Below are 12,582 nucleotides of genomic sequence, written 5' to 3' on the forward strand. Positions count from 1 at the left end.
TTAAGCAAACATAAGGTGATCATATTAGATATAAAGAATCAACGCATTGCAAAGTTTAAAAGTAGATTTGTGCTGTGGACATGAAATAAAAGTTAGTTTGGTGACTTCAAGTCTATAGTTGCAGGAAGCTTTTAAGGAACAATCCTTTGACTTCTTTTTTGAATGAGGCGGTCAAAGGGTTACTCAGGAGGAAGAGCGTTTCATATTCTTTGTGCGAGATCGGAGAAGACCCGGTTGTAAGGTTTCTTCTTTCTGAATTTTTGTGGTTTCAATAGTAGAGCGCTAGACCTTCCTAAGGTCCGGTTCAACCAGATAGTTCAAGTTATTTTGCCAGGTAAATTGGTGTTTTATAATGAAGTGCTTTGTGAGTGTGGCAGTCTATGTTGAAACATATCCGTGCTTCGATAGAGAGGCATTAGAATGGAGTTACAACTGGTGAGATGTACTTACGTTTTCGAGACCCCGTGATGAATCTGGCCACTGAGTTCTTCGCAGCCCTTAGGGGGGCTAGTCGGGCTTTAGGTAGCCTGCCAAGGTCACAGCTCAGTAGTCTAGGTGGGAAATAACTAGGTATTGGAATGCTAACTGCACAACATCAGTCAGCAGGAATGGTTTGAGTTATCTTAATGTGTTGAGTGAGGGAGTGGCTCCTCTGGTGGTTGCACTGATGTGGTTTTGCCTATTCAGGTGTTTCTCCTGAGTTATGTCTAATGATTTAGTGTAGTCCATGAAATGAGGAGTGCAGTTGAGTGCAGTTAGTTGTTTGAGTCAGTTTTGAATGGGGCTGATTGATTTTGGGGCGCAATCAGGAGGAATGTGGTCTTGAGCATATTTAGCATAGTGTGATTGTAAGACAGACAGTGTTGAGTCTTCAGAAGAGCAGAGTGAAGAGTTTTTATACCCTCCAGTGATGTAATTTTCAAGTATAATTGAGTGTCATTGGTGTACATGTGCTTTTGTATGTTTGAGCATTTGAAAAATCCATTGAGAGGTTCCATGAATAAGTTGAAAAGCCTGGGCGAGAGTGTGGATCCTAGAGGCACTCCAATTGAGACCGGCATACTGTTAGACAGGGAATGGTTGATTTTGATTCTTTGCGTTCTGTTAAGTAGGAATAAATCTTCTGTGAATCTTCGCTATGACAACACATCTGATGTTATTAAGACTGTGTTTGCGTTCTGAAAAATGTGGCGTCATTTTAGTGATATTTTGTCGCCACTTGCTGCATTGTATTCCTACGCACATGCAGACATTCCTAGAAGTCATTTGTGAATAGTGGATACCTCATGGGCATGTGATTATATAAATACTATTTATGCATACATATTAAATATAGTTAAACATAGAGAGAATAAAAGAGAAAGAGAGAGAGTGAGAGAGTACATAAAAGGTAACTGTGTGATATTGTCCAATATTGCCAGTGGGGAGTTTTGGTGATATAACAAACTACGAGGGCAGAGGCCTTGTAGTTTGTAAATGTCACCAGAACCCAAAATTGGAAATGTAGCGCCATATTATACATAGCAGCAGTTATTTTTTTTATATAACCTTTTATATTGGAGGAATTTACCTTTAAAAAATCTGTTTTCCTCAAGGTGCATCTAGCAATGGACACTTATGGGAGTTAGAGAGTGGAGGATGTGCATACTTTTCATAAATGGTTAATAAAACAATGGGTGGGTGGATTTAGGTAATTTTGTGGTTGCAGCCTTTACCACATATTTATGGAGTGATTGTATTTGCCACATAATTTTCAAAATGTCCAGATTTAACCAACAATGTTGTTTCTATCTCAAATAGATAAACGTAATATTGACTGAGAATGTGTTGAATACTGAATAATTAGCATTTTTTGCTGCATACTTTAGATAACCTTGCTGCATAATTTGGCCCTCCGTGCTGCATAATCCAAGTAGACTTGACAATGATCAAGCACTACAGAGTATTTGGGATTTAGATAATTTATATATAGAAAACCGACAATTTGCGTTTACTTCTTAGTCAGACTTTTTAATGAGCTACCAAGGAATATGTCCCAGTAGAAGGCTAGTGCTTACTTGACTAGGTAAAACGCTGCAACTTTAGCCCTTCTCCGGTGTTCCAGTTGAAGGATTTGCCAAATGGAGAACTGATCCTTTCTCCGTCATGTTTCTAAACACTATTTTTGATAGAGGCGTCTAACCACAGATAGACTATTCCCCAGACGACAGAATGGATCAGGAAAATTTTGAGCAGTAAATTTACGCACTGGTAGGCGGCATCTAGAGGCTCTGTTTCAATGTCGCCCGCATTGGAAGCAACATGTGTGGTACCCTAATAGGTGCTACACTAGCGCACTGACATCAGTTCCTTTCTCTCTATGCCAGCAGCGCCGATCTGGAGAACTACCTTAGTAATTATTTTCCTACTTTTATCAGCCATTTGTCAGTTGTTTTTGAGCTTTGCTCCCAGTGTGCAAAGGATGTGTAACTCAACAAGTCCACAGGATTTAAACCATGTGAAAAATATCACAGACAGATATCTGAGCCTAATCCCTACTTGATTTGCCTATGGTGGAACCAGACTCCAGGGCATTTGCCAACTGAAAGTTGGTGCATCCCAAGGCGATTTGTGAGTAGGCAATGAAGCTCCTGGCATCGTGGCAAAAGAAGGCTCTGCGCCATTCTTAGTCCCAATCCCGAGGGAGATCTCAGCCCCATTCTCCGAGCCGATCCGAAAAGCCTCCCATCATCCGACTTAATGTACTCCGTCTTTGTGCCAGCGGCTCCCTCTTGTACAATGTTGGGCCCCACGGAGACCAGAGTTGATCCTACTGGGTTAGCGGTGTCAGGTCCTCCCCCAACATTTGCCAGGCATCTAGATCTGCTCCTGCATCCGGACTGACGCTGACACCCGGCACCAACACCTATGCTGGTTCCAGTCCCATCGATGCTGCTTCAAAATGCCACTGACACCACTTGATTAAGAGGATGCTTTCCTTCTCTCCGACTCCAAGATGGTTGCACCTCAATGCCACTTGAGGTCGACACTGATGCAAGCCTGACCATGTCAACCTGCTTGCCATCCTTTTCACAGGCCCACCATCCTAAAGTGAGGTGATGATGATGAAGAGGCTTATGGCCTCCTGGAGGAGAAGTGGTATGAAGAAGTTGGCAAGGCTAATGCTCTGGGCATGTCTACAGACATGGTTTCTCTTCCAGGCCCTGTCACAGAAAAAAGGGCACAATTCACTATGGTGATATGAAAGGCAGCAGAGGTCCTCAACCTCCAGCTTCCCTCCTAAGAAGACTAACATCTTGACTGAGGTGGTTCAACCTGGGGTATAGCAGCTCCTACTTCCCATTAAAAACTTTCTCCTGGGGTCCGGAATTAGATCCTTCATGGGGGATCTCATACACAGGGTAATTGCCCGCCACCACTATGCTGCTCCTGGAGACCTGGCATTCCTCTTGCAGCATCCCTCTTTCAAGACCCAGATGGTGCAGGCCACGATGGACAAACTGAACCCTAACACCCCACATAAGAGAGAGTCAAAGAGGCTGTACACATTTAGGAAGAGGATCTTTACTTCCACCAGCCTCACATTATGGTAAGTGAACAACGCATTCCTCTGATACACTCACATCTTGTGGAATTCATTTGCACAACTGCTACCCATGCTCCTGAAGAGTGCTAGGCTATCTTGAACTAGGCGGTGCTAGATGGTCAGGATGCAGCGAAGCTCACCATTTTTTGGACTGGACACCGCCAATTCACTAGGCAGGGCCATGGCCTCAATATTCAACCACTTCTGGCTGAGATAGACTGGATTTTCAGGGGTTGTCCAATATTACCTAATAAACATACCCTTTGATGGCTGCCGCCTATTTGGTGATAAGGCTCGAGCTCTTTAAGGAGAGTCAAGTCACCGCCAGATCCCTAGGCCTCTCCTTGGCGTCACAACGGTACAATTCCTTTCACCCCCTTTGTGGCCAAGGCCAATAAGCCAAAAGCATACCCGCAATTCTAAACGTACCCCTCAGGTCAGCAGGCTTCCCAGTCTTTTCGTGGTTGGGAACAAAAACCCCACAGAGGATGTGGAACCCACATCAAGCATATTGTTCAGTCCCCTGCCACTCCAGCTTCCGCAGCCTCCAAACCTCTTTAATTGGACCTCATCGCAGCACACCCACCCATTTGACAGCAGGATTAGGCACTACCTGCCCCAATGGCTCAGGTCCTGTCTGCCTTGGATCCCGGAGACTGGATGGTAACATTGGACCTCCAGGGCATGTATTTCCACATTCCCACCGTACAGGCCCACATGCATTACCAGCATTTCACAGTAAGCCATGAGTGTTTTGAGTTCGCTTTTGTCTTTTTTTACCTCACCAGTCACACTCGGGTGTCCAGAAAAATGATAGCTGCGGTTGCAGCTTATCTGTGGAGGTCAGGGATTCCAGTCTATCTCTACATCAACGGCTGGCTGGTTGATGAATCTCGATTTGATCAGCAACAGACTCCTCTCCCCACTCGGAGCCGACAGTGGTGACCGAAGCATCACTTCTGGGTTGGAGTCACCACCTGGGAGAAATAGAGTTCAGAGGACTCTGGTCTCCTGCGGAATATCAGCTCCAGATCAACCTTCTGGAGCTGAGCGCTATCTGATTAGTATTGAAAGCTTTCCCCCCATCCATCAGGGGAAGGTTGTATCAGGTGTTCACTGACAACACTGCTGACATGTGGTATTGCAACAAACAGGGCGGAGTGGTGTCCTCTGCTGGGAGGACCTGTTCCTCTGAACATGGCTGTAATGTTATGACATCTTCCTGGTTGTACAACACCTGGTGGGATCACTGAACGCCAAGGCATACAAACTAGCCCGTTGATGCCTCGTGGACCACAAATGTCATCTACAGCTGGAGGTGGCATGAGGTGTCTTCTAAAAATGGGGAGAACAGTGGCTCTGTCTGTTCTCCACAGCCGACAACTTGCAATGTCAGCCATGTTTCATGTTTTAGTTTTCAAAACAGCTCTTGTTAGGAGACGAATTGCACTTAGACTGGAACACAGGACTCCTGTACGCCTTTGCAACTGTAATACGCTTGCCCCAAGTTCTTAAGATCAAGACTGACCAGGCGCAAGTCATCCAGGTGGCTCCGGACTGGGCAGGGGGATTATGGTATCCAGAGTTTTGGGCATGTGCGTTCTTCCTCCGATCAGGCTGTACTTTCAGGAGGAATGCCTGTCTCATAAGCAGGGCATAGTCTTGCACCCAAACCTCTACATTCACCATCCTCATGCATTGAGGTTGAGCAGTGACAGTTGAATGTTTTTAATCTTCCTCTCAGAATTTGTGATGCTATTCTTGCAGCCAGGCTTACCTTGACAAAGGCAGCAAATGACTACTGGGTTAGCATGTTATTTGCCTGTCCTAGATATCTGACAAGCTCCTGCGTGGATGTCATTCCATATGTTCATGAAACACTACTTCCTGGACATTCAGGTCCGTGGATATGGGCATTTTTCTCATTTGGTCCTTCAGGACTTTTTGCTTTAAGCTAGTTCACAGACCCACCTCCAGGGAGGTATTGCTTGGGTATCAAGTGATGAATTTGCAGTTAGAAGTCTGTACCAGATGAGAAAGTTACTTACCTTCCGTAACGCTTTTTCTGATAAAGACTCTATCTAACCACAGATTCTTCACCGACCCTCCAATCTTCCCCACTCTGGGAAAAGGGCACCCAATAGATCTTGTTTGTTTCTGCACACTCGTCACACATCATTCAGTGTGGCTCCTTATTTTTGGCACTGAAATTGTCATGAAAGAAACTGTCAGCTCGCTGGGGTGTCGTCTATATGGGAACCTTACAGATAACTTCCAACACAGGTGACATCAATGTGGAGCCACCGCATGCCACCTACCGGGGCCAAGAGGTACTGCTCAAGATTTTCTGTATCCAGTCTGACACCTGGGGAATATTCTACGATGAGGAATTTGTGCTAGACAGAGATTCTGCCATAAAAAGCATTACCAAAGGTGAATAACTTTAATACTCGGACTCAAGTGTGGAATCACAATATGACATGGTTGTACTTCAGAGGTCAAGTTGAAGGCTAACAACTGCTAGCAGGCTCATGCTGAATCTAATTGTAATCCGCATTCAGGAAAAAACTGGAGTTTTCACCTGAATCTGGATTATAGAGGGCCCGATTCACAGAACTAACTTAAGACAAAATCTTAAACTTACAACCATTTTCGTATTCACAGAAGGCACTTACTCATTTCGGTATTCACAGAAGTTAGGAGTCCTAACTTTAGGACTCCTAAATGCCTTCTTTGAATACCGAAAGTCCTAAAGTTAGGATTTTTCTCAGTTTAGGAGTAGTAAAGTTAGGAATCCTAACTTTAGGACTCCTATATGCCTTCTGTGAATACCGAAAGTCTTAAAATTAGGATTTTTCTCAGTTTAGTAGTAGTAAAGTTGAGAAAAATCCTAATTTTAAGACATTCGGTATTCACAGAAGACATTTAGGAGTCCTAAAGTTAGGAGTCCTAACTTTACTACTATTAAATTGAGAAAAATCCTAATTTTAAGACTTTCGGTATTCACAGAAGGCATTTAGGAGTCCTAAAGTTAGGAGTCCTAACTTTACTACTATTAAATTGAGAAAAATCCTAATTTTAAGACTTTCGGTATTCACAGAAGGCATTTAGGAGTCCTAAAGTTAGGAGTCCTAACTTTACTACTACTAAATTGAGAAAAATAGGTATGCAACGGTTACCACGCATTTTTTACAATGCGGTACCGTTAGCACGCTACTTTTACCACGCAGGTCGTTACAATGAAATGCGCTGGGGGGCGCTCCAGGATAGTAAATACTTTAATTTACTATCCAACTCCTTTCCCTAGAGTCCACGGGGACTGGAGTTGGAATAGTAAATTAAATAATTTACTATCCAGCGCCCCTCCACGCAAGTCGTTGTAACGACTTGCGTGGTAAAAGTAGAGTGGTAACGGTACGCGTTGTAAAAGTACGCGTGGTACCGTCATACATCCAGAAAAATCCTAATTTTAAGACTTTCGGTATTCACAGAAGGCATTTAGGAGTCCTAAAGTTAGGAGTCCTAACTTTACTACTATTAAATTGAGAAAAATCCTAACTTTAAGACTTTCGGTATTCACAGAAGGCATTTAAGAGTCCTAAAGTAAGGACTCTTAACTTCTGTGAATACCGAAATGAGTAAGTGCCTTCTGTGAATACCAAAATGAGTAAGTGCCTTCTGTGAATACCAAACTGGTAGTAAGTTTAGGATTTTGTCTTAAGTTAGTTCTGTGAATCGGGCCCAGAGTGTGTGCTTCACCAACCCCCAGATGCATCAAGCATCCATTTTGCGATTCCTTATTAGCGAAAAATATGGAATCGCTAATAAGGAATAGCAAAATGATATGCAAGAAGAAGTCGCTCAAAAAATTGCGAATTTTTCAAATTCCTTAATTGTGACTCGCAAATTACGAGTCGCAATTAGGAATATCTCCCCATTCATTCCTATGGGCCTTGAGCCCCATAGGAATGAATGGGAAGCCATTCTAAATTTGTGAATCGCAATTAGCGAATCGCAAATTGAGAATGCGATTTCAAGGTTGCAGGGGTGTCCAAAGGACACCCTGTTCCACCCCTAAAATTGATCTGTGCACATGTGTTGCGCACACACATGCCCTCAGGGCATGTGTGTGCGCAACATGAAACTTTGAAAAATTCACAAAAGTGCATTTTTCAAAGTTTTTGCAAATTACCATGAAGTTGAACTTCATGGTAATTTGCCACTCCTATTAGCAAAATCGCTCATTTTTTAACTTTGATGCATTGCATTTAAGGAATCTCAATTTGAGATTCCTTAAATGCAAGTAATCGCAATTTAGCGAATTCTTAATTTGCGATTTTTGCATTTGGGATGATACATCCCAAATGCAAAAATACTGGTCGCAAAGGGGCTGATTCTGAGAATCTGCACCTTTGCGAGCGGATTTTACCTTGATGCATCTGAGCCTAAGGCATTTGAATGGAGAAAACTACCAACGAAGAAGCAAAATATGCAGTGATCAGTTTGCAAAAGTATGATTCCACAAGTTACAGCTGATTTCGAATAGGAACGATCAGAATGGTGAGGTAACACCGTACTTAATATATACACCTTTCTCTATTTCTTTTTACTGAGTCTGGTATTATCACCCAAACTGAGCAATCTCTACCATTCCATTCAGAAGTCGCAATGGGAATGGTTTATATAAGGACTCTGCAGGAACTTTAACCCATAGAAAATCAACTGATAAATTGTAATATTCTTTCTGATAGATATGAAGTTTCCCACAGATTCCTAAGTGCATTGCTGCTAGCTTCCCTTGTCTAATCTTGTGTTAGTTATTTGAAATGATTTTTTTATTTTGGTTTTTATTCTTCTATGCCGTATTCCATAATTAGCCTCTGTTGGGCACGGAAAATGTGTGGAACTGAAGTCACTGTGACCTATATTGTACCCTCTGCATCTCATCAGTTCACCACTCCCAGATCTGCAACTGGAAATATGCAGCTCCACCTGGCGCTGGTGACAAGTGATTGTTACAAAAAAAAAATTGGAGTCAGTCTGGTGACTGGTACAGGTTCACATAGGCAATCCAGTGGTATCTAATTATCTATCAGAAAGAAAGTTACTGACGATAAGTAACTTGTTCATCTCTGCCTAAGCACAGTATTCTGAATCTCTAAAAACCTTACCAAGAGAGAACTCTCAATTTGTCACATTTGATGTGCAGGTACTAGACTTGAAGACACATGATATTGAGACATTCAGTGTCAAGATGGTCGATGCTGATACAGAATATGACATTGAGAACTAATTAGTCAAGGACGACTTGAGGCCTCAACATTAAGGGTATTGCATGAACATGAAGATTCCACACACCCTCTCAAAAGCCAAATGTTGTACCATCACTCCCAGAAGGGTATGAATGTTAGAAACAATATGTACTCCACAATGGTCCTTATTAGGAGCAGCCCGGATTTATGTGTTAGGATACTAGAGGCTGTAATTTGTGATTTTTTTCCTGTATCCACACACTTAAATCCAAGTTATTCAGCCCAGAATGGAGAATAACATGCTGATCCGATTTTACTAGGTCAAAAACCACATTCTGAGTTCTGCCAAGGCCAAAGAAGGGCCATTTTTCAGTTACATTCAGCACCTGTTCCAAGAAGGTGATAATGGAATTGTTGAATTCAGTGCAAGTCACAGGGCTGTTAACGGGAGGTGTGGAGATCACCAATGGCCACCTAAGGCTGTGGCGCGGCTGTGGGATCCCCTGTAAAGTTCCAGGCGTCAAGTAGGTGTAGTGCTGTGCAGATGCCTACAGTCCTTTTACATCAGCTTTACCAGGTGCAGATCCACACACAGTGAAACCAAGATTATTGATTCTGATAAAATTGCACCCAGTAATTCCAAGCGTAGGTTCCCCAGGCGCCCTCAGAGCGGTATGCCCTCTCAGGATATCACTCTGGGCAATTCATATTGAGGGCCAAAGAGGCATCAGTCTTTAAAGGAAACATTCTCTATCTCTAGTGCCAAAACATAGAGCACAATTCTACTGAAACAAGAAGAGCAAAGGAAGAGGCACACTAAATCCAAGAGGCTTTCCCCATAATCCATGGCAGTATAGATATCACTCCTTAAGAGAACATCAAAATCTACCGTAACGTCTGCTTCCTACCACCACAGGTAAGAACCATTCAAACAAAATGTAATACGTAATTGGTATTAAAAAATCAAGGATGTTCTTTTACATAGGCCTTCTAAAAATAAAAAAGAGTGTTTACTCTCTATAAGTTATTTGGGAGTCTGTACAAAGGCAGATATGTTCAATGTTGTGAAAGCAATAAAGATGCCTACAAAACACGTAATCACAAGTAATCAACTTTTCATTCTCCATGCAGCTATTTCTTGACTGCATGCAATATGCACATTTTGCTCCCATGTTGTCAGGTTATCCCCCATGGAGTTAGAATGGCTGTATAGTCGTTGAAATTCCCTCCTAATGTGCAATAATTTCAGGTTGGCAGAAATTGCACATTCCCTCCTGAAGCTGGCGCCATATGACACACAGACGATGGAAAGCCGCGGCCTCCGGCGATACATCATGGAGATGCTGCCCATCACCGACTGGACGGCTGAGGCTGTGAGGCCTGCCCTTATCCTCATCCTAAAGAGATTGGATCGTATGTTCAACAAAATTCACAAGATGCCTGCTTTGAGGTGAGCAAGTTGTTTCAGAAACATGTGATCCAAGTTTCTGCTGTTGCAAGCCTTGAATAAGGGCATGTCATGTGACTGTGCTACGTTGAACAGAGTATACCAATCAAAAACTTAAAGACCAATATTTCTTCTGTTTTTGGCCAAGCCAATATTTAACTGTATCTATCCTGTACAGGGTTCTGGACAACAATAGAAGAAATATGTACAATTCAATACCCCCAGATACTACAATCCTGTTTATTGTCCTTCGAAAGTGGTTGCACTGGACAAGAATTGGTAAGATCAGTACTGTCATGATGCAGAAGCCAACTACATCAAGAATAACAAGCTGTTGCAAACACAGCTTGCGGCTTATTTGTGATAACTTACATTTTTACTTTGCAAGACTCCATGTCCTCTACTTTTGTAAAAAACAAAACAATATATGTCGATAAATGGTGTAAAAAGCCTGCACGCTTACTAGTGAGATAGGAAGCCTTTGAGTTGCTTGAAAATTGGACAGAGCTGGGGCAGATTCTTCTCAAATATTATTGTATGCATTCAAGAATTTTTCGTGTGTGAACCATACCTCAATAGAAACAGAGCCATCTTATATCAAAGAAATAGACTGAACATTATTCTCTCATTTGTTCTTAGTGTGGCCAGCAGAAGCTTCTGTTACGGATTTGTGGATCAATGACTGCCATGCAGTCAGTATATTGGTGACCACCTAGATGCTTTCTGAAAAGGGAATTTCTGACTTATGAGTTCTGTCAGCTAGTCAACAGATATAATTCAATGCATATTATGCCCAAATGAAGTGCTATATAACTCAGAGCCAGATGTGTGAACATGATACAAGATTGTATGTGTAGTCAGTGGGGTTGTGTTCAGTATTTGTGTCACCTTCATCTACTATGTGTTTGGCCTTAGAATGAGCATCATTGACAGAAAAGAATGCCTTCTTTTAGAGATTCTTGAAGATTCTTGAAATGATCATTACATTATTCAGTATGAGGTATAGCAAAGGCATCCACTTCACTAGATATTGTCAACTAATAGGATGGCTTTTATTTTTATTTTGTAAATGCACCTGGAAGTTAAGCAGTAAGACTGCCAGGTGTTTGGGCTGGAAAGGAAGAGGTTCAGTTCAGTTTTTAAGTCTAAGGACTTTTCTAAATGGCTTTGTACTCCAAAGCCCAGTCCTGCTTTTTCAGACTAATGTAAGTTCTGTAACCTCATGGATGGTGATGAGTTAAAAAATGAACGAGTTTGAAAGTTGGTGTTTGTGTTGTTCAGCTCGTGACCAAGTGATATCTACTGACACAAAAGCCAGCTTGCCCATGCATTATATCTAAAATTGCACACATTATGAATGTAACTTTTGCAAACTATTATTTCACATGCAGTTTTTTTCGCTTTTATGATGCTGAACATCTTGTAATTCTGGGCAAATCACTTAATCTCCCCGTGCCTAACAAAAATGAATGTGTCCTCATGTAATGCAACTGGTGCTATTTATAGCGCTCTGATACCCGATTCGGGTCAAGTTTGCGCTATATAAAACTCTATAAAATAAAATAAATAAATAAAAGTAGCTATAGCTGTGTTCATCTGTTTGAATCCTCCTCTTGTTTCAAGTCTCTCAATTATGCCACGGATCACCAGTTTCAGTTTATTCCTTTGTTGAGGTTCTTAATTTGTTTAAGTTGGCACTGACTAGCTGAACTTGCAGTGCTTGTTGCATGATCATCTAATCCACACACTCAAGCCAGTGGATATTATCTTTGGGTCCACCATGAGAGAAGATTCTTTAGCAAAATGGCAGACAAAGCTGCAAAACAAAGTTATTTTGTATTTGCCCCGTTTGTGACCAGAGGAACATTATTCTGGAGGATCGCTACACAGTATGTATACTGTCAGGTTTTTTTTTTGGAGTTTTATATAGCGTGAACTAGACCAGAGACATCAGGTATCAGAGCGCTTAACATGAGCACCAGTTTCGTTACAGATGAACACATTCATTAGGTCTCGCCTACGCAGCACGTATGCGCTGTTTAGGCAAAAGACCTTTAGCAATCACTTTAGCTTTTCAGCCAAAAACGTGCACATGTTCCATTGCCTTCAATGGCAACACGTGCACGTTTGGTGATTCCCTTGCAGATAGCAAGCAGCTGGCGCCATATGTTATCAATTATCGCACCTTGCTGCTCGCTCGTGCAAGGGAATCTCGCAGGCACCCTCCTCTCTCCCCTCGCTGCCTCGCGCACTTGTGCTTGTTTTCAAACAGTCGCTGAATTCTTCGCGGTGATGTC

The 12,582-nt window shown here is 42.3% G+C and overlaps 1 protein-coding gene across 1 annotated transcript in view; it reads left to right on the forward strand.

Moving 5' to 3' along the window:
- Positions 1 to 12,582, forward strand: part of UNC80 (unc-80 subunit of NALCN channel complex) — a 2,521,865-nt gene that overhangs the window by 1,949,031 nt on the left and 560,252 nt on the right. Inside the window, exon 51 of the mRNA XM_086955549.1 lies at positions 10,088 to 10,288. Coding sequence (XP_086811675.1) covers positions 10,088 to 10,288 — 201 coding nt within the window. The remainder of the gene's footprint in view (positions 1 to 10,087; positions 10,289 to 12,582) is intronic.

This window comes from Lissotriton vulgaris, chromosome 2_1, assembly GCF_964263255.1.
Source record: "Lissotriton vulgaris chromosome 2_1, aLisVul1.2, whole genome shotgun sequence".
NCBI classification, from domain to species: Eukaryota; Metazoa; Chordata; class Amphibia; order Caudata; family Salamandridae; genus Lissotriton; species Lissotriton vulgaris.